The 25,303-nt window shown below is 40.2% G+C and overlaps 1 protein-coding gene across 8 annotated transcripts in view; it reads left to right on the top strand.

The window, feature by feature from the left end:
- The window catches only part of NUP93 (nucleoporin 93), a 122,659-nt gene that overhangs the window by 65,045 nt on the left and 32,311 nt on the right, over window positions 1-25,303 (top strand). For 7 of the 8 annotated variants that reach the window (XM_049703794.1, XM_049703793.1, XM_049703796.1 and 4 more), the window contains 2 exons: window positions 18,561-18,623; window positions 24,241-24,369. In XM_049703794.1, coding sequence (XP_049559751.1) covers window positions 18,561-18,623; window positions 24,241-24,369 — 192 coding nt within the window. Of the gene's footprint in view, window positions 1-5,976; window positions 6,002-18,560; window positions 18,624-24,240; window positions 24,370-25,303 lie in introns of those variants that run through there. The other variant, XM_004264911.4, reaches the window with a different exon arrangement.

The following is a 25,303-nucleotide window of genomic DNA, read 5'->3' as shown; positions in this document are numbered from 1 at the left end:
AAGAGAAGGATTGGTGCTATTGGTCGAAGCTGAGGAATTAGGAAGGTTAACTAGATTGAGAGTTGAGATTTTGTTTTAGTTTCTGATGTTCTGGCAAGACATCACCATGGAAATGCCCCTCAAACACTTAAAAGTAGGATAAGAAACACTGCTCAGAAAATAGCTCCAGACAGAATTTTCCAGAGCCACTGGTCTAGAGGTAAGAGTTGTGGCAGTGCAAATGACTGTACAGGACAGGAAACATATAGCATGGGGCAAGGGACCAAGGTCTCAGCAAGGAGAGAGGAGCCAGGAGGAGGTTGGTGATGGAGGCTGGGAAGGGAACTGGGAGCCAGCTGTGCCTCAGAAGACTAGCAAGTAGGGGACAGTGACTGCCCGACCTCATGTGGCCTCTCATTTTTAACTCTTAAAAGCACTTAGCCACCAGTGATATTACTTGATCTTCCCAGCAGCCCAGTGAGCCTGGCAGTAGGCAGAACACAGGTAACCAGCGTTCTGTAAAAGCTTGATTTCTGGGTAGAGCCCTGCATATTGTTAATGTACTTTAGAGCTTTACAGTTGTGCACTTGAACTTCACCTAGTGATTTTTTATTTATTTTATTTTATTTAGTTAGTTTTGGCCGCACCGCGCAGTATGCGGGATCTTAAGTTTCCTGACCAGGGATTGATGCCGTGCTCCCTGCAGTGGAAGCATGGATTCTTAACCATTGGACTGCCAGGGAAGTCCCCACCTAGTGATTATTATAAGAACCATAGAATTTCAGTGGCTTCCTTTTTCTACTCTATAATCTTATTTGTTAATGGTAACAGGTTTGTTTGTTTTTTTAAAGGAGTACTAATGCCACCCCTTAAAAAATGTCTCCTCATCCTTGGTGTGTTTCAAGCATGGGCCTAAGGAAATTGGAACTGTTTTCCCCCCGTCCTTTTTTTTTTTTTTTTTACCTTCTCAGATCTTTCAAACCAGTTAACTACATGAGGGAGAAAGTCTGAGAGTCTTTGGAACCTGGATATCTTAAGTTGGAGGAAGTGTTCCTACTATTTTCGGAATATTTTTTCTTTCTTTCTTGGTCCTATACCTGTACTTTGCTAAGAAGTTCTTTAATGGACTAACTGGGAGAATCTGTAGAGAGATGGAAATAAAAACAACAAACTTGAAACTTCTATTAAAGATTCTCATTACAGTGAATTCTAGGGAACTATCTAAAGGCATACTTTGTTGGAATTTTATATGGAATACTGTTTAAAAATTCAAGCCCTCACCTGAAATTTGGAGATCTTTCAAATACACAAAGACCTAATACACTTTGGTCATTGTGATAGTAAGATCCATCTGTCTTTACACTTGGGTGTCTACGTTTTTTACATAGAGTGTGTGTGTATCTGATGTACAAATTAGCTGCCGTTGTAGTTCAGAATGGTGCAGTGTACAGAGGATTTTGAAAAGATTGTATCGATCCCCTTTGGTAGAAAGAATCAGACATCATCTTTGCATTTGTATAAGCAGGCACATTTATGTCCCTTATATTAATAAGTGCTGAGTCCACTACTTGTCTGTCCTTTTCTCTTTGTTTTAGTTTTTGGTGATTAGGGCTATATAAAGGCAAAACACAGAATTAAACAATGGACTACCAAATAGGCATTTAGGAATGGATTAACTCATCTAGTGATAAATCAATTGGAAAAGTACCTCCTTTGTAAGGTGGCTTCTGTCCAGCGTTTTAGTGATCTCCACATACTTATTCGGGCTTGGAGTCTGAGGCAGGTTAGTTAACACTTCTCAGTAGTCTCTGCTCCGATGTCCTTTGCAGTCAGAATATTCTCCAGTTCATCTGGTCTCCTTGGGATATTCATAGATTAGGGAAGACTGAGGCTGAGCTTGTTTATGGTTTATTCTAGCATAAAGATCTATCCTCTGAATGTATTTCTTTGGCCATAGTGGCATGGAAAAATGTGGTTCCATGACATGGGTTTTTTAAGTAATTGAAGGGGGTTTTCTCAGTCCCCTGTAGTGAACTTCAGATGTCTCCCTCAGGAATAGGTTTTAACCGTCAGTGAAGTGGTTTGACTGTAACCAGACTGAGGTCTTTGAGTTCTTTTTTTTCTTGCCCCTTCCATCCCCAGGCAGAGACTCCTATTGCTGCATATCCGCTGTGTTCCAATGCTGTATTTATTTGATCAGAAACAAAAGAGTTTGCTTCTTGCACTGGTTCAGAGAGAGGTCCCCCAGGATTGTCTTTTGTTCAGTAATTGGAGCATAGGCTGAGCCTGGTTAATTTCAAAGCTACCCCCAACAAGATCCCCTCTCCCTCCTTGTGCGGTTTTGAGTGCTAGTGCTATCTTGTATTGGGTCTGGAACAAAAAAGCTTGAGTTGTTGAATGTTAGCTACAACTACTGTGACATCTGCTGTGGCACCAAATAGCACTGTTGGTGCAGTTAATTTTAAGTTAGGAGAAGAAACAAAACTAGAAAGCTCTTCAGCCTTACAGCTCTTGTTAACACATGCACCTCCAAATTATGCATTTGGTGCTATCACAATGAATTAAACAAAGGAAATCATGGGTTGATTTTTATGTTAGTAACATAAGTTCTTTCATTGTTATTCACTGTTCAGACACCAGTGTGTTCTTATGTTCATTCTTTTTCCCTTTAGTTTTATTTTTTCAGGGCAGAAACGTCTGAAACATCTCAACTATGAACATTTAATTGGCAAAAGTTCTGATATAAGAAATACAAGTTGATTATATTAGTTATTTATCTTTTAAAGCAGCAAAGCCTGCAACCTGGTTCTGCTTCTTTAAATACCAGAATGATTATTATAGATGAATAAGAACCTTAAGTAGCCAAATTCTAGATACTAAGTAGCCAAGTTAATATTTGTATAAAAATGTGTTGTGAAATTGGCAAATCATGTGTCCTTCAGGTTCCGCAGTATAGGTATTGGTTTTGCAGCCAACACATTGCATCGTAGGGTTTGTGGGTTTTGTTTTTGAAGATGCAAGGGTCTTTTTCTCGATTTTTCTTTTGCAATCTGCACCATAATGACCGTCCACTACCTTACTGGCCTGACTTTAATCATCTGGTGCCTGGTTCTCAGTGCAGTTTCATCTCTGCTTTTGCACAAGCTTTCCTGTAATTGCACAGTTGTTTGCTGCATTGAATTTCTTTTAGTGACAATAAAAAACACGTTAGTATTTTGATGTAGTCTTTAATTTTCAGGTTATACATTAAAACACGGAGGGAAAAAAATCCTTTCTGAGGAACATTTTAAAAAACCATTACGGTAGTATGGGAATATTCATTATTTACACATCATATATTTTTCCCTAAATGTTATACAGAGAAGTGACAGTTGAGCTGAGCATATGTTAATAAAAGGTCTGCATTTTCCTGTGTCACTGACAGTTTCATTGGCTGTATATTCCTGAAATGCAAATAACCTCGGTTCTGTTCAAAGCTGTAATTAATCTGAATAGTTATTTAAACAGTATCGAAATATTTTAACTACTGAGAGGCCAAACATATAAGATGGTGAATTTACTGTTCTGTTTGAAGGACAGTGCACTTGATGAGGGTACAGTGATCTGAGATGCTTGTGGATGTTGGATCTACAAATTCTGTAGGCTAAAATGGCAGAATCTGCCTGCTGCTGTATAAAATCTTTTAACCACCATTTATTTTAGCATCATGGCATGTGCAAATTCCTGCTGCTCAGTTAAGGGACCAGCTTCACAACTGGTGTTAAAATCTGTGGCCACAGCACTGCATCACAATGCAGCAAATGCATTTTCCACATTAACCAAACATGACAGCTGAAGCGATTATTAACCATGCAAGATGTCGGAAGTCATCAAAAATTCACATCAGAGTAATTGCAGTGGCTTGGGTCAAAAAAAAAAGTATCATAGCATTCCTTGCCTACATGTTGTCTCTCCCCCTCTTAAATCTTAACTTGGTACAGTCCGTTAACAATAAAATACCCTTCTGTAACCTATAAACTGTTACTCCCATCAGTTTGTGCTTTCAAACTGATGGCTGACTTCTCTGAATTTGTGTGGAGCAGCACAAATAATGATGCTGCACCCAGGGGCTGTGTGCACCCTTTTTAAGGGGACCCTGCAATCTCATTGTCTAATTAGACTCTTTAGTGCTTCAGTCATATCAGCATTTGCAGGGTGTTCTCTTTTCCTTTTTCTTCTTTCTCTCTCTTCTTTCTCTCTTTCCTCTCTCTCCTCTCCCCTCCTCCCCGCTGTCAATTCTGGCTGTTCGAAGTGGGAAAAACTTGAGCTCTGGTTCCAACAGAGCTCATCCCACACAGAAGGTATGGAAGAGCTGCGTGACCAACAGCGTCGACCGGTCTGTAACTCCTTAAATTTGAGAGCTGCAGGTAGGATTGCCTATGTTTCGTAAAGAAATTAAGATTATTGCGCCCTAGTAAATACATTGATAGCATGTAGTTGCAGTACCTCTGAAAGACAAAGTCTCGGTTTGCCTAAAATTTTGAGATGAATTCAGAAGCATTTAACTCATTCAGTAGAAAAAGTACTTGATTCTTCTGATAATTATTCAGATTTGTGCCCTGTCATTCTACATTTTTCTTAAAAAAAAAAAATCTGTTGGGTGGGGCAGGGAAGCATTTGCTTAAAGATTTAAATAGTTGGTTATTTAGGATTTTTGCAGGCTTCATCTTTAAGTAGTAAGTAGTGTGGTCTTTCTTTAGGATTTTTTTTGAAAAGATGCATACGAAGTGCAGAATTCTTACAAGAGGTAAAATATTAAAATAGAATTTTTCTTTGCTAAAATTAGATCCTTCTTTGGGATTGTAGGTGAGTGTGTGTGTGTGCGTAGATGCTTTACCAAGGAATTCAGTCATTTATATTTTGTTATAGGGAAAAATTACTATTTGATATATCTGGAATTATTTCACAAGAAATGCTTTAGCACAAGGCTTTAAAATGTGGATTCTTAAGTATTATCAAATGTAGGTGATTTGAATTAAGATAGTTACTTTTCCTATCCTAAATTCATCCTCAAAAGAGTATGATATGAATGCTTTAAGTATACTTCCAGTTTTTGGTGCAGAGAATGTGATTTGTGTAAGTGAAATGAAAAACTTCCCAAGTCACGTAAGCATTATCTGGAGGGTGGTAAAATTATAAATGTTGCCTATACCACTTTTAATACCTTGATTAATATCAGAGATAAAATACTTTTAATTCAGCATTAAAAAGCAGCTTGATAGTTGTCTTCCCTTAAAAACAAGCCCCCCCCCCAAAAAAAGACAATGATGTATATAGCTTTTTACCCCAAGGAATGTATTTGTATCATGGGACCTGTAGGGTCTGGACTTCTTTCCAAAGCGTGTACTTGGAAACTGCTCACCTAGTTGAGAGATTTAGCTCCCTTCAGAGGTGTGGGACTTTCTGTACTCTTAACAATAGGAAGACTTGAGGAGCTGTCAAGTGGGGAATAGAAGAGAGCTGCCCAGGGAAGGGAGAGGAACTGTGAGAATTTCACTTGTCTCGGCGTTGGAGGTCTGGATTTACCCATGACTAAGATTCCTTTAAAACTCTGACCCAGTGCAGCATTACAGAGAATTGATTTCTGGGATGAGACAATGAGCTGTGGTTTGCATTTTGTAAAGATGGAGGAAACCTCTAACACTGACCCTGTATGGGAGATGACTCAGTTATCCGTGCCTTGGTACAGTCGCAAATTATTTTCCTTTGTCTGAAGTGGGAGGATGCCAGTGCCTTCATCAGAGCTCCTTAATTTAATGTATGGAAAATGTCTCAGCCACCATTTTTAACAATTAGCTGTATCATGGTTGAGGTGAGCTGGGTTCTGAAGGCAGCTGCAGGGCCATTTCATTTACATTAGATTCTGTGGCACGAGAGCTTTGTTACTGTAAAACTCAGAAAATGAAATTGCACACTGCATAAAAGAGTTCTGTAGGAGGGTGGAGAGCATTCCCAGAAAGAAAATGGAATCCTTTTGTCTACAGTAAGTATTTCTCATACTCATAAAGTGGTGGGAGGTTGAAAATTTGTCTTTGGTTGAATGGGCAAAATAGACTTTAAAATGAACGCTGCAAATATTAAAGGTATAATACAGAGATTGTTAGATGTATTTTTTTAATGTATGTGTTAGAAACCAGGTGTGATATATATTGGTGTGTGTGTATATATATATGTATATATACTTGAAATATAGGTTTTGTGAGTGGTTTTAATACATGCTTTTAATTAAATATTCATTGGTAATTTAAGTTAATGAGAGGTATGAATTTATCAGTAGTCAAAGATGAAAATGACACTTGAGAGAAAAAAGAAATCTAAATATGGTATATTTAAGAGAGTCCAGGCTTCTTTTCACTGTCTTTTATAGTTTATTTTCCATTTATGAAGAAAATTGCTGGATTTTATTGTTTTTGTTTTTTTTTAAGAAAATGCTTCCATGTTAATGATCTATAATAGCTGATTAAAATATATAAGAAAAATGTTTTAACAAAAGAAGATTTTATCTTAAAAGATCAGTAGATTGAGGGCTTTCACTCTCATTAATGGGGATAATTTTTAGTGCCTTCTGTTTAATTAATAGTTGTGACTTCAAAGCTACTTGTGGAAAACTCTTGTTTGTGATTGTAAGCTTAGAAAATCTTGATTCTTAAAATTAATTGGATTTGACTCAGCTTATTCCTTTGTTCCTTTATGCTGTTACTAAGAGGAAACAAGTGGATTTTAACTTTGATTTGTGTGTTTATCTTTTTAAAGGCACTTAACCCTGAGGAATTTATAGTAAGTGTATTTTACAGTAAACTGTACCATGAAGAATTTGCTCAAAATGCTCTAGTAGCTGTTTCAGGAGTTGAATCTTCACAGAACTAGATACCTTTTAACTTGATATCAAATTGATAAAGCCAGCTGTTCTTCCAAGTCTTGTTGCACTAGCTGTTGTTCATCCTGCTCACTGAATGCTGTTTTCTCTAATTAGGAGATGTCTTTGAAACTAGGGGAGAGGAGGATTTTCACATCAGTCTTTTCATTGAAATAAGAAGGCTCAGTTTTCCTAAGCTCTGTTTAGAATCCCACAAAGATTCCGTAAATCTTGCATTAATCTTACGCTTGTAGCATAAGAGCCTAGATCTCCATATAATTTTGTTAATCCTGAGAAGGACATTTAATATATTAATTGTTTACTATATAATGGAATGCAAAGGGATTCTTTTCCTTTGGTTTTTTACAAGGCTTGCACTTTGAAATAAGACTTTTAGGGCAGCAAATTAGAACTCCATTTTAACTGCATCTTTGCTTGCATAAATGTTTGGTTGGATGACATAAAGGGTATCACAGAGGCTTCCTTTGAAATTTTTAAAGTAAAACTTGGTTGAAGATTCTGGTCTTATTTTCTTTCTCTGGCTTTCTGTAAGCTGTGTACCAGGTACTCTGAGGACATAGCAGAGACCCAGTTGCTTCCCATTTTCTTTGCCCCCATCATGGTCTACTCAAGTTTGGCTACTCGGAAGAGGCTCTCCTTTCTGGTACTTGTAGGGGATTCCTAAACCTCTTCAATCTGAAATTTTAGCCTGGCTGGTAGTAAAGAGTCAGAGGTTGGTTCTTTTTGCTGCAAAAAATATATTCATACCAAACCTTTGAATGCTCTGGCAGTGCCAAAATGTAGATAAGCAAGCCTGTTGGCCAGCCCGCTAGGAGACGTTCGTGGCACTAAGATGGCAGTGAGGAAGGAGTAAAATGGCGTCACCAGGAACACTGTGATAAGAGGTGGACCGCACGGGTCATTTTCCTTCAATCAAATTTGAAGATACCTCTAGCAGCACTGCCTGCCAATTTACAATTACTTTTTATTCTGTTAGAAGATAGAAATTTTGAGGTTTTCCTGAACTAAAGACTTAATTAGCACTTATATCTAGATAGCTTCTGATTGTTGCTTTCAAGAACTTGGTGAAAAATATGGATAAAATAAAATTTTAAATAGCTATTTTCTATTAATACTTCTGAATTTCCTTGCTTTGTGCTGTCTTCTTTTTTTAATTGTGAAAATGTACTTTCAATATAGGATGAATTTTCAGAAAACAGGACAGTATGCTTCTGCTTTATGGCAAGATGAAACTAGCATTCCTATAAAAATACTTTGTCTTTGATTCTGATTTTTGTTCTAGCTCTCTGTGGGCTTTGGTTATTTTAAATATTAAATATATGTTGGCTGCCTTCAAAAACAAAGTTTATTGTATTTCTTGTGTGGTTTTAAGGTATGGATTATTTCAGAAGTGAACTATATAGTCATGACAATGCTAATTTCTTACCTGTTCCCACTTCTCATGGAGTTGGAATTTCTGGAGCTGGCCTTAGAGTTTATGTAGTGCAGTCAGCTCATCTTACAGTCAAGTAAAGCAAGGTTTACTGTCATTAAACAGCTTTCTCAAGGTCATACATCTGGAAAGCAGTCAATTTTGCCTAAATCTAGGCCATCAGACTCGTAATCTGTGCTGTGCCTCTGCTTGCATTTGACTCTTTCTCTTTGTGGGCTTACTGGTTGGTGATGGATCTAATGGATTGAGCTTACAGCAAAGTCTGTCTTTGCTTTAGCAACCTACTCACAGAGATAGATGTTCCTTCGCAGTCTTACCGGAAATGGCTTATCGAGCTGTGCTTGGAGTCCTCCTGGTCCTTTTTGTAGATGATATGCATTTATAACCAAACAATTAAAACAAGATATATCCTGCAAGTCAAGCTTTTTAGGTTCACTGTGTTGCTCCACATGAAGGGCGAAGTGCTTGTCTTCCGGGATGGGCACAGGCATTCTGACATGTCCTCCCAGCAGATCACTCCTTTATCTCTCGGTCCCACAGTGCAGGGTTGCCCCTTCTCCTCCGAGTGTGCATGAGCTGGGTGAAAGGTTTTAGCTCCCTGTAAGTTTGGGGCAATTTGTGTTTGAAAAGTGGTCTTGCCCTCTCCTTTCCTGTTGCTTGTATTTGCCATTTTAGCTAAGCAGTGTTTTATGTTTTCTGTACCCGTGGTGACAGTGGTAGTGCATCCTGCAGTATTCCCTCAGCTCTGACAAGGCAAAGTCAAAACGCTTCCAAACTTAATTAAGAGAGTGTGAAATCCCAAGTACTGTTAGCAAAGGGGTACCATGACATTCCATTTAAGGCAACGGGAAGTTATAAAAGAGAAAGTCTGTTGTTTTAGTGGTCTCCAGACAAATGAATTTTTGAAAAACAATTTCTGAATAAGAAGAAACTGCAGCAAAACCAAAGCTCCGTTTTCTGTGACAGCCATGATGATCAGTGCTCCAATCCCATCAGCATAAACAGTGCTGCATAGCGGGAGGAGCTGTGATTTTCGACTGCAGTGTAAATGACTGACACCGTGTACCAGCAGGGAATTAATATGACACGTGGTTCCCAAACATTGTCTTGACTAACGGCGTTCCTTATGCTTGCTAAGTAGAACTCAGGCTTAATCTGAGTGCTGTGGAAACCAGCCTGGCAAAAACCACTCAGCTCCCACCTGAGTGCCTCAGAGACACACACTCTGCTGTCTGTCTTTCTCATGGCCCCCAAATCTTGCTTTTGTCTCCTGTTTCCAAAGGGAAAAGACACTAGATCTGACAAAGCAGGCAACCTATATATTTTTTTAAATAACATGGGGTTCTTTTAATAAGTTCTTTTAGAGTGGTTTTTGGGGGCAGTGGGAGGGGGCTTTGGCCATGATAAGGGCCGTGATTGATGCATTCCCATTTTATATTGCAGTGTGGTTTTAGTACTCAAAGTTCTTTGAACGTGGACTAATTCATCTCCAAGATGGAAATCAGTTCCCCAAAGACATATTAAAACATTTATCATCCCTTAATGTATCCTCCTTATCTTTCCATCACCTAAGAGTGGCTATGGGATTAATATTTTTTAGATCTGTTCATACCTTTGGGTAAGGACAGGGTTCTTCAGCTGATTTTTGAAGCCACACATACTTTGGCACACTGTTTATTCCATTTGCAAAGCTAGATTGAAAAGTTTTCTCTTCAGAATCCTCCCTGTTCTTGTGTCCTCAAAGGGTGGCTCTAGCAAGTATGCTAGTTTGGGGCAGGGTGGGGCAGGGGTACGGGTTTGGGGGGCAGGGAGAGGAGATAAAATGCTCAGAGTTGCTGTCCTTGCTTTCTCCTGTGGGGCCACCTCAGCATTCTGAGAGCAGTTGGCTGGCTGCTCTCCCTCCCTCTCTCCCTCCCTCTCTTGGTTTCTAGTTTTCTTGCTCCTCTGCCCCCCCTTCCCAGGAGTGGAGAGAGAGGATGGCCAGCAGAGGTCCAGCGACTGCAGCATGGCACATCCTGCTGCATCACTAGGGTGCAGGCTCTGGCTAGTTTTCTGGAAGTGGTGAGGTATCAGTGCTGAGCAAGTTACATCCTCCCCAGACCTCTTGTGACCAGCAGGGAAAAGTTGCTTACACAACCCTGAAAGGTTATTGAAGGGCTCTGCTGGATTTGAGAGGAGGGGGCATTTCTGCTGAAAAGCATTTTCCCTCCCTAGTTGACTAAATGGCCATCATTTTTTATTTTACTCATTTATATTATGCCCTTACTACTTGCTCCCCCTCTCCATAGAGTCTCCCAATAACTGAGCTGGACAGATGCTTTCCTTTCCTTGATGGCCAGAGATAGATAGCAGGGATGCCCTGGGCCCTCTAAAAGAGACAGAACTGGCTTTGCAGTACAAGAGACTTAAATGGCCCTCACAGGATTGCAGACCTTAACCTTGGCCTTATTCTCCAAGTGCAGCAACCAGATGTGCTAAGCAGCCCCAGTTTGATGCCTTGGTGTAGGAGTAGGAAGAGGCATCTAGTAGTTATATGCCTACATTGTGTTGGCAGGGGAGGTGTGCTGCACATCCTTGCACCCCTCACCAGTGCCCTACAGAAATGACATGTCCCCATTCTCAAAGCTGACCTTCTCCTTCTGGGTCATAGTGAGTCCTACTTCTTATATTCTTTCTTTACCCAGTGATGAAAATCTTGGAAGTTTGGGTGTTTGTTATATGATAGTTATTTCCTCCTCCCCCTCCTCCTCCTTCCCTTCCCCTTTCTTTCCTCCCCCACCTCCCCTTCTCTTCCTCCCCTTCCTCCTCTTCCCCCTCCTCCATCTTCCCTCCTCCCCCATCACCCCTTCTCCCTCTCCTAAGATGGGAAGGCTAATTCTTGAAGCTGTAGGCCTGAGGTCCTTGCTCCTTTTCCTCTCCCAACTCCCCTTCCTCTTCTCTCTCCCTCTCCACTCCCCCCCCCCCTTCTTTTTGTTCTTTTGTGGGATGGAGAGGATAATAGGTAGGGATCCACAAAGGCTATTAGACGGACTTACATGAGTGGCTCTCTCAAAGGCTTGTGGCTTTTCCAGAAGGCACAGGGGAGATGGAATTGTGTCACAGTTGTGTTGGCATGGCTGCAGGAGATCAGGCAAGCCAGTACACTTGAGTCGGAATGCTGCCGGTAAGGTCCTAGGTGGGCCCAGGAGGAAGCACTGCTCAGAGCTCTGTATTCTTGGGTTTAGAATCTCTTTGCACACGTTGAGTTCTCTTCAGCCTGTGAGAATTTGTAGACCATCTTGTAAACCAATTTGGATTATATGGGAGCAAGTGATTTGCTTTGCCTTAATGGGCCCAAATCCATCATGTAATTGTGTGACCCTTTGTTTAGGCCAGTAGCAGAAACCATGTATGAAATGGGACCCTGCAGCCTAACAGTGACAGATGGCCTGGTGTTCACACAGCACCAAGGTCTGCCACCTGTGACTCCAGAGCTGCCTGTAGGCCAATGGGTCTGCTGAACTGGCAAATGATGGGACAAACTCCACAGCCACTCTTGCAGGGTCTGCTGCCACCTGCTGAATGAGGGTGGCTAGGCTTTTGCATAAATGCACAGTGAGAAATCATACAACAGCATTAAAAATGTATTACAATTGACAATGTCAGATCTACCAGCTTAGCACTGCTTTCTGCAGGGGTATTTTTTGAAGAGATATATATATATATACACATATATATATATATATGTGTGTATATATATATAAAAAAATTAAATTTTAAAGAGATATATATTTTTAAATTTAATGCAGTCTGAAAAAATATTTTATTTAATGCAATCTGTGAACAAACAATTTAAAATATTAAAATTTTGGTAGAAAACAAGCAGTAGAACTTATTCTGAATATCTGAGTTGGAGAATAAAGCTTGGATTTGCTATTTAGTCTGTATTTCTTACAAAGGGAGATTCAGTCTCTCTTGGGCCTTTTAAGCTGACATTTTATATACTCTTATTTTAATGCATTAAATATTGATCTAATAAAATAACCAGGCATGCTATAAAACCATTTGAATGTTCCCCAAATTTTGAAAATGCCCCAAATTTTAAATTTCTCTGTTCATCTTTTGGGCTTTCAGTAAAGAATATCTCTTTGCACCTGAAAAATTCCTTGAGGGTTCTCTGTAGGCACCACAAAGGGAGCTAATGAAAAGCATGTCCACACCATCTGATAAGCCCAGCAGCTCGAGTGCTGGCAGGATTTCTGTTGTGCTCATCTGAAAACAGTATCTTGCTTTGTCCTTCCTCACTTTCTCCTTTAGTAGTAGTTTTACCTTTGTAAAAATTTTACCCAAGAGAAGACTTCAGAAGAGGTCATTCGTTCAGAAATTGGGAAGAAGGTTTGAGAGAGGTTAAGGGAGTGGTATTTTATTCAGAATGAGCTCGAGCAAAATAATGGCTACAGCTCATATTCCTGTCTTGACAGAAAGCGGACACTTCTCCATTTCACTATCTAAAGTTCTAAGGAATACTTGTAATGCTTATTGGAATTCTTGTTTCATCTTGGAACAGACCCTCTTGATTATTCTGTTTTTTAAGTTTATTTTTTGCCCTGCTTATTTTTCTTTCCTTTTTCATTGCCCTCCTAGTTCCTGCTTGTGTCTTGGCAATGTTTTTTCAAACCACAGTGACCATTAACTACGGTCACTGCTTACTTGTGTTAATATTATTTGGATTTGGAATGTTGGTTATTGACTGCCTATAAATTTGTATATATTTTATGTATTAAATGAGAGAAGAGACAAGATTTTTTATAGCACTCACCATGTGTTTTTGTCTCATGTCAGATACCTTCTGATAGAAAGTCAGGCCTGCTATGGCTGCCTCACTTTAAATTTTGACAGGGTGGATTGCCAGTTGGTCTGTTGAAGGGGAAGAGACCTAGAACGGTCTTTTGTGTTTTGAGGGCCATGTAAAATATGGCTTTTGTTTTGTGGGGACAACTTAGACTAATTATTTTATCTTTTTTGTTTTATTTTTTAATGGTTGGGAAGTCTGTATGCTTCAATTCAAACTGTTTACGTAACTGTTCAATAAATCACTTGTTTGTTGGTGGAAAGCAAAGAACTGTGAAAGAATCAATGCAGGCTCTTTTTGCCATCATACTTTCCTAGCTAAAGTGGGGACTAAAATTTTTCTCACAGAGACCCTTCTTTCTTACAGCTTTCACTTTTGGAAGGCAAATAAGTGAAGAGAATTTGGCCATTTGACAAAAACAAACATCCTTTGCCCACTCACTTTTTCTACAGTCATTTATATTCTGAAACCCAGAGTCTTCATGGTGATTAAAATAAGGCAGTTTTTCATACTTGTCTTTCTAAACCCGAGCCATTTAAAAGCCAGTTTGGCTGCCAGGTCCCTGAGATGTGACTACAGTTTTGATAGGAGACTTGGCTTACCTTGCAGTTACATTCTGGGTTATTCTCAGACTGCATACATTGCAAGGCAGCCCACTTCCTCTGTTAAAGATGGAACATGTGGCTGGAGATATTGCTTGTGCAGGAGTACAGTGTTTATTGTTCCACAGCAATAAATAATAATAATATTTTGGAACACTATAGAGTTGGCAGGCTAGAACAGTGATTTCTCCAGCCTTTTTGTCTGTGATCCATAGTAAGAAATACATTTAACACCATGACCCACTTCATACATACAAATAAGTATATATAATTGAAAGAAAGTTTCACAAAACAGTATTTACCCATACCACATATCTGTATTACATTTTATTTCATTTAAAAAATGCTGGTTGATTTCATAATCCAATTATGGGTTCTGGCACACATTTTGAAAAACACCATTCTAAAGGAATGCCCCAAACTTGTTTCATTCCTCACCTATGTGAAGTAGGGGAGGAAAGGAATAAATATGCAAGCGTAAAATAGCTGTCTGGCTCATCTTGACTTGCACGGTAGAGTGGAAAAAGGTAGAAAAGGGGTCAGAAAATTTGTATTCTAAGTCTGAACTTGGCTACTTACGAACCAGGTGGTCTTAATATGAAACCACAGTGTTTTAGGGTTGATAGAAGCTCTGGAAACCATCTCACACAGCCCTTTAAGAACATACTTTAAAGGATCATCCAGTTAAGTCCTATTGAGAGACAGTTTAGCATTGGGTTAAAAGCAAGCCAATGAACCAAATGTGTGTAACACACTTAGCACAAGGTAATCACCATATCCATATAAGTGTTAGCTCGTACTAGTACTGATATAAGAATTAGTATTCTCTGAGCCTTCAACTTCATCATAAACTAATAACTAAAGGGGAACTAATAACTGATGAAGAAAACAAATTTAAGGATATTTTGCTCCCCTCCTGGACTCCCATCCTTTTAGAGATAAAAGGAAATTTATGTTTATTTTCTAAATTTAGAAGTTTACTATTCCCTAAGTATTTCAGAAACAGTTGGTCTTTTGAGAGTTAGAGCTGAATTCTGCCTCTGCCTCTTCCTGGTCAGAAACTCTTGTCATGTTAGTTGAATGCTGAAATCTGTTTCTTACCTGTAAAGTGGGATTGGCGGGGGAGGGAGGAGAATGGAGTGATCATGTCTACTCTTTCATATTGTTAAAAGATTAGCAATAATGTCTTTGAATTGCTTGGAGCAATGTCTGGCCCTTAATTGCTTCTCGAATGGGAGCTATTATATGTTACAGAGAGCTTGAAACCAAAACCCATTCAAGGAGTCAGTTAGAAGAGGGTCTGTTTCCAGGACTCTGGCAGAGAGGAGCGGTATACAGATGGTAAGTCAGGGGTAGTTATCTTACTTAGCAGGCCTGCAGATGTTTATGGAATGTTCTTTATTGAGTGGGCCAGCAGTAGAAGGGCTGGGTGGGAGCACTTATTGGCAAAAAGAGGAGGTATTAATGATGAGTGTCTCTGAGGGTCAGTTAGATGGCTGGCATCTCCAAGTAGGAAGTGAGCTGTTGGGCCTTTGCTTTGACCAAGAGTCTTCAGTGTGGCAGGGAGCCCCACCCAATGAGTGAGGGCACCTCCTAGTACACTGTTCACACCCCAGCTCACCGCTGTAGAAAACCCATTTTCTGATAAACTATAAAAATATATCTCTGAGATGAGGGGGCTGAGAGGTGCCTCACAGGAGGAGCTGGAAGGAAAGGAAACACACACATGGAAAAGGGAAGTAGAAGAGATCCATGGGAAACTTGGGCTGAGGCAGGTATTTTCTTGCCCAACTTATTAGTTCTTTAATTTGTTGTTCTTCCTTAAGGTATATATTCTTTACAAGAAACTAACTGCCACTAGATGGCACACGGATCCCAGCACTATCCTGACTGTATATTATTTAAGATTCTTTTCAAAAGATAGGTCACTAATACGTTGTTTTTAAAAACAAAATATGATAGGAGGGGACTATTTTACATAGGTTACATAAGGAATAAATGATGAAAGAAGGAACAAAGGATGAAAAATTAAAATTCAAAATCTATATATTTTGTGGGCTTGGTTTGTGCTATAGAGAAAGCCCAGTTGTAGAGGTGCATAGTGGCTCATGATCTTTGTTCATATGTAGGTGATGTCTGTAATTTGATTCTCATGCACAAATGCTTCATTTAATTTATTAAGTGAGATTTTTGGAAGGTAGGTTTATAAAGAAGAGAGTAATCTGCCCCCCAAAGCAGTGCCTTTTTTTCTTCTTTTTCTTTCTTAACCACTACTTGAAATTTCATTTCTTAGAAATTTCGAAATTGTGTTTCTTACAGAATATTATGTTGCTTTTAAACAAATGTGTCTGATTATTGCTTTGCATTTGTGTTTGAATTGTGTTTATGTGTATATGGGTTATACGCAGACACGGATGCAGGTAAAAGAATGGGATGGGCTGGTCACTGGGACGAGCAGAGAAGCCCAGAGAGGGGGTGGGGCACTTGGCACACTCCTTGCCACCCCAGCCGAAAAGAAAAAAATGAGACCAGGCCTTGTCAGGCAGTGGTTATTACCACCACTCTGGCCATCAGCAGCAGCCATGAAAGGGTGCAACAAAGCACAATCTATGCCCTTTGTTCAGGAACAGCAGTCGAAGATAAAAGTTCTATAGCTTTGTTTATAAACTGTGACACTGTAAACTGCCTTTAGCTTTAGCCACTGAAGACCCGCTCAGAAAAAGGGAAATCATAATAAAGATTTGTTGACTTGATGTAATCATTTGCTGAGAAGGGTATGAACAAGGTCCATTAAAATCCTTCCCATGATTTCTTGTCTGGCTCCCTTGCAATGGCCAGAAACAGGCACGTGGTGAGAAGCTGCCCCCTTCTGATTGGATTACGTGGGGTCCTAGCTTTATGTGCTCTGGTTTATTGAGGCCATTATTTTAGAAGCAAGTGGCCGATGCTTCCCTCCACCCCCGCGTCCCCACCACCGAATATCAGTAGAGGTGTTTGGAGCAGCCTCTGAGTCGTGTCCTCAGAGCTGCCTGAGAGCTGCCTCAGGGACTGCCCTGGAGGAGCCGATGAGGGAACTGTTCCCCGAGCTGCTGGCCATTGTCTCTGTCCATTCCAGTGCACTGCCCAGGTTGGGATGTAACAACGGATGTGGAGAATCCTGTGAAGATTAGTAATATTTTATTTAAATATATGTCCCCACTCTTATCCAGCCCCCTACCCCTGTTTTGTTTTGTTTTGTTTTGTTTTGTTTTAAGAATCACAGACTTATATCTGCGACTGTTTGAACAAAATACACTAAAATGTTACAATTGTTGAAATATAAATAAGTGATCCATAAATTAATCAATTAACCATGAAAGTAAGCTTTCAAGAAAACTGTCAGATGTTTTACAATTTAGCATGTCACTTTAAAAACTTTAGCTTAGGGGCTTCCCTGGTGGCGCAGTGGTTGAGAGTCCGCCTGCCGATGCAGGGGACACGGGTTCGTGCCCCGGTCCAGGAGGATCCCACATGCTGCGGAGCGGCTGGGCCCGTGAGCCATGGCGGCTGAGCCTGCGTGTCCGGAGCCTGTGCTCCACAACGGGAGAGGCCACAACAGTGAGAGGCCTGCGTACCGCAAAAAAAACCCAAAGAAAACAAACAAAAAAAAAACTTTAGCTTAATTCTACTTTGTATTATATTCCCCCAAAGAGTTCCTAAAAGAAAAAGAGCAAAAACATGATTCTGAAAAAACAGATGATTTGGGACATGTATAAATACACCCATAGTGTGCTTGACACGCAGGTACCTTGCATTCCATAGTGTAGGTGGATCTAATGTATAGGGTGACTCAGAATCTTTTGTATTACAACCAAGAGTTTGATCTCTACTTATTAGTTAATGGATCATCTTCCTTTCCTACTTGGCCCCCACATCCCAGGCTGTGGGGAGAAAGCTTCACCCCTGTGTGAATGGCAAGGCATCAGCATGGAAGCCCACTCTGTCTGCATCTGTCCCTTGTCCTCCTCCCCAGGATCTCAGGTTGAGCAATGAGGACAATGAATAGCAACTAGGAAGTCACCCTGGGCATCTTTCTTTAATGTCGCCAACAGATCTAGATCTAATCAATACTAATGCTAGAGCTACATGTATTGAGCCTTGGGCCAAGCACTTGATTACATTGTCTCATTTAATATTCATTTTACATATGAATAAACTAAGGTTTAGAGAATCTGGGTGACTTGTCTAAAATCGTCACCCATGCAAGTAGTAAATGGGGGACCATGATGTAAAACTAGGTCTGTTGTGTTATCATGAAGTTGCATTTTGCAGACATTTAACCCTGTGTGTATTAAACCAGCCTTGTGGGCCAGTTCCTCTTCACCCCACCTGTATTAAATAAGCAGCAGGTGTCATCAGGCCTGAAATAGGGAGTGCACGTAGCACAACCCCAGAAGAAAAGCATAAATAAATGATTTTTCAGGTATCCCAGCCATTGACAAACAAGTGAAAAACACCCAAACAAAGGGATGGCTGATGCCTTCCTCAGTGTTAGTAAGAAATTGAAGAATTAACTGAAAACAACAGAGAAATATAGACTGAGGAACAGTTACAGGCACTGTGACTGGCTGCATAGCCAAAGGTGTATCTATAACATGGGCCATATTCAACTTGAGAGAGTTTTGTGAGGGTGAAGGTAGGCAGGGTAGCAGTTATCCTTACGGGTGTTTTCTTCTTTTTCCTACAGTGTGTTTTTGATTATTTGAAGGTTAATTTTGTTAATTTTAACCTAAATTGTGTCATTTCTCTCCTCCTTCCTAGGGCTTCCTAAAGAATGAAAAGGACAATGCCCTGCTGTCTGCCATCGAAGAGTCCCGGAAGAGGGTAAGAAATGAACCCAAATGTATATGTATACTGTTGTGAGAGCAGCAGTGTATACTGGGGCGTGGAGGTTCTAGAAACTGGATTCTGTGTTCCAGGCCCAGCTCTCTTGATAGTTCACCAGAGGGAGTTCTACAGGAACCATTTTTGAGGAAAATACCATGCTCGTAACTCTACGTGTATTTAGTGACTGCATCTGAAACACTGGGCTGGTCAGTTAATTATTAAGTTAATCATAAAATGGAAGGGCCAGACAATTCTTTGGTTTCATTGTTACAGTATAAATGGTATTTTGGTTTCTACTGAATCAGCAGTTCAGAAAAGCAATTATGATATTGATAATTTTCCTCAATTTCTTTTCCTTTTATCACACAATTTGACTTTCTACACCACCTTTTAAATTAACAATTTCTCCAAGCTCTTTGAAACAAACAAACAAAAAACATCTTGATATTTGAGAGGATAGTAAATAAGTCAGCCAGAACAGCCATTATATGTGCAGCAATATTTCACAGCAAGCATTCCCTCAAGATAGTCAAAGATCATTTACTTTACTAACGTGAGTTATCTCCATTTGTTTGACAAGGACTAAAAGATCAAAACCTTTAGAATACATTCCATTATGGAGTAAGATTTTCAGGCCCCGGGGGTCTTTTGGGGAGGGAGGGAGGAGGAAGGTTAGTGGTCATGTGGAGTTGGTTCTAAAAATGCAGCTTTTCCCAGGAAGGAGGCTAGAGGGTTCACATTAGTCTGGAAGCAGTAGCTGTCTCTGCAAGGGAGTAGGGGTGAAGGGAATCTCTGTTTTGCTGTTTACTTATGTAAGCCTTAGATCAAGTGAAATGTATTTGTGTATTATTTAAGTGGTTCAAAAAATAAGAAAGTAAAAAAAAAAAAATGCTGCTTCTCAGTGTGCTTTATTAAAATATTCCATACAGGTGGAATTGTCTAAGTAGGGCTGATATGAGTGAGATAGGGCCTCAGGGGGGCTTGCCAGCTCTAATTTATAAGAATATGTTTCAGAGACATTATTTAAATGACTGATATGTTTAATTATCAGAGTAAAATTCCCTAAAATTTAATTAATTATATTTTTGGCAATAGTACTTATTCCTAGAAATAGAGAAATTCACTTGATCCAGATCTGAAAATATTTTTTTAAGGTTTTTTTTGGTTCACACTTGGAGTGAGTTACTCACCAACATTGATTCTCCTGCTGTAAAGGACTGATGAAATTAAATTAGGATTGTCGAATGCCACCGAGCCTTATTAATCCATTTACCCTGCGGAATGTGTTTCTGAAATTGGCAGTCTCTGAACGTTTTGCCATATTGAGGCTAAATGTGCAGCCAGCCAAAACATTTAAGTGACATACCACAGTGCAAAATGTGTGCATATGTGTTTGTGAGGGAGATGTTCCGGTGTTGGGAGCTGGCCCTGGTGGGGAACCTTTCACCTGTCTGGACACCAGAGGCTGCTGCTGAACAAGAATCATTTTCAAACAAAAAGGTGAGCAGCTTTTTGGCATTATTGGTGGTAATTTCACGTTTGAATAACTTGCCAATATCCTGCTGAAATGCCAAGAAAACAAGCTACAAAACCACAAATGTGTACTATCTTTTCCCATTTGGTGCATCCTAGCAAAAACAGAACAACATTATCAGAACATATGTAGAGTTTCTAAACGCCAGCAACAGCTCAATAATAAGTGGGTGTGAAGTGAAAGCAGGTTGCCCTCTTCCCTTTATGAAAATGGGGTTCGAGTGCTCCCCACCTGTTCTTAATTCAGTTGCCCAGTTCTTTCCCTGCCTTCCTTTCTTAACTATGTTCAAAGAGATATAGTTCCCCACATAACTTGAAAGATTCGGATTTAATTTTTTTTTTTAATATATCTGAGGTCTGCCTGTCTTGACAATGACAATTTTTTTTTTTTTTTTTGGTTGCACTGGGTCTTAGTTGTGGTATGCAAACTCTTAGTTGCAGCATGCCTGTGGGATCTAGTTCCCTGACCAGGGATCGAACCGGGACCCCCTGAATTGGGAGCACAGAGTCTTTACCACTGTGCCACCAGGGAAGTCCCCGGATTTAATTTATAATAGTTTCTCCACTGCTTTGTCATTTTCTGTGGTTTGTCTTTCCTTATCCCTGCTATTCCTGTCTCTCACCTTGTCTCAGACCCTCACTGTCCTCCTTTTCTCTTAGTTCTTAGCTCTTTTGAGTAGCTCTGTTGATTCTCTCTCATTAGCTCCTCTGGTTGACATTCTTCTTTGCACCTGATCTGGTGGTTCAGATGTGGGTCTAAAGGGAATAGACTGGAAGAGGGCAGATGGGTGGCTGATCATCCCTGATTAGCCCACAAATTGGATGTTTTCCATTATCTCTAATGTAATTAAGATAAGCTGGGGGTGGCATGGTGATGGGAAGAGAATTTTAATGTTGGGCCATTTATTTTTATTTGAAGCTCCTTATCACACTAATGATGAATGGAACGACAGTGCCGTTTGTTCAGGTTGTGGAGCCGTTTCTAAATGAGTAGCCTGGCATATTTCTCAGATACATCTGAGGATTTGAGCCCAGAAAGCTGCCAGTTTTCAGAGTATTTCCTGTGTTCTTGAAGCAGGAGTTCTTGGCACAGAGGTGGGCAGCTTGATTAACAGGGGATGGTTAATTCCCACTGTTGTCGCCCTGACCCTTACGTGATGCTGGAAGTCTGCCCCTGCCATCCTCATCAACAGTGTCTCTGAGACAGATTGTGTTTTCTTCAATTGCCTTTAGTGCTCTGCTATTCTTTATCAGCCAGAGGACTTACCCTTAAGAAAAATTCTTGTGACACTGTGGTGTCCTGGGTCAGTGGCAGCGCTTAGTCAGTGCCTCACTTCCTATTACAAGTTTGCAAAGCTGTATGGTATGCCAGCCCTCCACCTCCTTATTTCAGCCCTCCCTGGTCCTCCTGCCCCATGACCCTCTTATTTTCCCTTTCTGGGACAGGTTCAAGGTTAAGGAGGTGGATGCCCACTAAATGGGAGAGTTTTAGAAGAAATGTGGTTCAACATGTGCACTATTTCTGGATAGCTTCTAGGGAAATTACCTTTTCCCCTCACCTCTACCCCACCTCTCTATTCCAGCATACTTTTCTCTGTTCAAAATGCATAGCTTTCATGTTTAAGGTCACTAATGTAGCAAGAGAAAATGATTTTTCTCCGGGTATATTTTTCAATCCAGGCGACTTGGAGTGGTCCATTCTGCCTGACCTTCAGTGGGAAGAAAACCAGATGAAAGACTGTTTTTAAAGTTTTTGATAGCCATTTCTTTTTTTGTCTTTACAATACATGTTAGAAAAGGGATCCATTGATAGATGGACCAAATCAAATTTGCAAGATGTGCCAACCTTCTTCCTAATCATTTTTGTGGGTTTCTGTTCTCTTTTTCACATTTTAATAAATATTGGTCCACACTCAAACATCCCATTTGTAGAAAGGGTATATGATTTTTCTGATAGTTTCCCAGAGCTCATATATATGAATATTATCAGTATAAATTATCTGCATTGCCAAAATAAAGCAGGCATTACTAATACTCATACTCTTGGTGCTGCCTAATTAGATGCCAATCTGATTGTAAATGAAATGGCTTTTTGAGAAGTGGGCTTAAGCTGATGGGAAACCTGGTCTGCCAATTGAAGAATAATAGGCTAAGAATGGTTATGATTCAGTATGTCTCTATAAGTTGCTTTAATCTCCTCAGAGGGGTTTTGGTTTTGCTTTTGTTTGGGGTTTTTTTTTTTTCCTGTTTTTTTGGGGGGTGTGTGTGTGTGTGTGTGTGTATTTTCTGCCTTCCTTCTTCCCTTCCTCTTTTCTTTAACCACTCTCCTAGATTTTTTTTTTTTTTTTAGTTATTTTTGGCTGTGTTGGGTCTTTGTTGCTGCGTGCAACGGAGGGCTTTCTCTAGTTGTGGTGAGCGGGGCTACTCTTCGTTGCGGTGCACGGGCTTCTCACTGCAGTGGCTTCTCTTGTTATGGAGCACGGGCTCTAGGCACATGGGCTTCAGTAGTTGTGGCACGCAGGCTCTAGAGTACAGGCTCAGTAGTTGTGGTGCACAGGCTTAGTTGCTCCTAGGCATGGGAGATCTTCCCGGACCAGCGCTTGAACCCATATCCCCTGCATTGGCAGGCAGATTCCTAACCACTGCACCACCAGGGAAGCCCCCCTTCCTCTTTTCTTTGTTTTCCTTCTTTCTCTTTTTTTCTTTTCCTTCTGAGTGCCTTTGTTTTGGCAACCTGCTGTGTCACCAGCAGATAGAAGTGAGGTTTGCCAGACATTTCAGTAGTGACTTTGAGAAGACTGATAGGAAACCTAATTGCAAAAGGCTCTGTTTTTTCTTTTACTGATTTGCTTCCTCATATGAAGATATTACTGTTTCTTAAAAGAATAGACACTCGGAGAATCTTACTTTTTGTCTTATCTTAGAGGCTCGTTAAATCTTAAGATACCATTGACTTTATAATCCGTCATTATTTTATGTACTACAAAGAAAAAGTACTTCAATTTAAGCTTTTGACATGCTATCAATTGTAATACGTAGCCTAATTTCAGAGGTTTTAAGAAGATATTTATCTTAATAAGCACATGAAAAGATGTTCAGCATCACTACTTATTAGAGAAATGCAAATCAAAACCATGAGTTATCACCTCACACCCATTAGCATGGCTGCAATCAAAAAAACCCAGAGAATAGTGAGTATTGGAGAGAATGTAGAGAAATTGGAACCTTTGTGCACTGTTGATGAGAATGAAAAATGGTACAGCCTCTTTGGAAACATATGCAATCACTCAAAAAATTAAACAGTATGACCATCTGATCCAGCAATTCCATTTCTGGGTATGTATCCCAAAGAATTGAAAGCAGGAATTTGAAGAGATATTTGTACACCCATGTTCACAGTAGCACGATTCACAATTACCAAAAATTGGAAGCAACTCAAGTGTCCATGGATAGATGAATGGATAAACAAAATGTGGTGTGTACATACGGTGGAGTATTATTCAGCCTGAAAAAGGAACGAGACTGTATATGCTATAACATGGATGAATCTTGAGGACGTTTTGCTGAGTGAAATAAGCCAGACATAAGAAGACAAATACTGTATGATTGCACTTCCATGAGGTACCTAGAAGTGGTCAAAATCATAGAGACAGAAGTAGAATGGTGGTTGCCTGTTACTGGGGGAGGGTGGGAATGAAGATATTGTTTAATGGGTGCAGAATTTCATTTTTGCACGATGAAAAGAGTTCTGGAGATGTATGGTGGTGATGTTTGCACAGCCGTGTGAATGAACTTAATACCACTGAACTGTACACTTAAAAAGGGTTAACATGGTAAGTTTTATTGTTAAGTGCATTTTGCCACAATTAAAAAAAAATGTAATGTGTTAGACTTGATGAAATAGGGCATGTTGCAAACAGTTATCAGTAAATTCTTTAAGGATAATTTAAAATAGATTGCTTTTGCTCCACTTATGGAAAGATGGCAGATCTGGAGGGCTTTGGATTTCTGTTGCGCTTCAAGGGAAACCGTGTTCTTTGTCTTCTCATTTGGGTCATCTCTCTCTGCTCCTCTCCAACAGACTTTTGGCATGGCTGAGGAGTACCATCGAGAGTCAATGCTGGTTGAGTGGGAGCAAGTGAAACAGCGGATTCTCCACACCCTGCTGGCATCGGGAGAAGATGCCCTTGACTTTACTCAAGAAAGCGAGGTAGGTTGAGTCCAGAAGGTAAACCGCGATGAAAACTGTGAGGTCAGAGAATGCTTGTCTGCTTGACTACTGACAGTCCTGGCACGGTTGATCACTGTCTCCTCCTTGAAACCCTCTTTTCATTGCCTTCCAGATGCCCACATTTGCCTGGATTTCCTCCAACATGTCTGGCTGCTTCTGCTCAGCCTCTTTTGCTGAATTTTCCTCAAATTCCTTGACTCCTAGGTGTTTGTGTGTCCCAGGACTCAGTCCTTGACCTGTTCTTGTTTCTTCCTCAGTCACTGCCCCATTGATCTCATCTGGGCTTGTGGTATTAAATACCATCTATGTACTTGAAGACTTAAATTTATATCACAGCCCCAAACACCCCCAGACTCATTTTTCTAGTGGCCTTCTTGGCTGTACTCAGATGTCTCAGAGCCATCAAGCTAAACATGTTTAGAATTGAGTCATGGTAGCAACTGCCCTCAACTCCCTCCTGGCATCAACCTTCTTTTCTCAGAGTTTATCCTCTTCATAAAGGGCAGTTGCAGTTTTTCACTTGCTCAGATCAAACACCTCAGATTCATTTATGTCCTCCCTTTCTCTCACCTAGACTCTCTTACGAGTTGGCAAATTTACTTAACCCTGCTCTCAAAATATACCCAGAATCCAACCACTTCTTACCACCGCTGCTGTTAGCACTCTGGTCCAAGTCACCATCATCTCTTGTTCACATTATTGGACTAACCTCCTAACTGGTTTTTCCATTATCTATTGCTATGTAACCAATCACTCCAAACCGTAGTGGCTGAAAACAATCATTTAGCTTAGCTGCATTTACCAGAAATAGTTCAGGGTCTCTTGGGGCTGTGGTCAAGATGTTGGCTGAGGCAACACTCATTGCAGGGCTAAACTCGGGGAGGATCCACTCCCAGGCTCACTCACATTCCTC

Source organism: Orcinus orca, chromosome 20, assembly GCF_937001465.1.
Source record: "Orcinus orca chromosome 20, mOrcOrc1.1, whole genome shotgun sequence".
Lineage (NCBI taxonomy): Eukaryota > Metazoa > Chordata > Mammalia > Artiodactyla > Delphinidae > Orcinus > Orcinus orca.
Note: the sequence above shows the minus strand (reverse complement) of the source record. Positions and strands in the feature narration are given on the sequence as shown.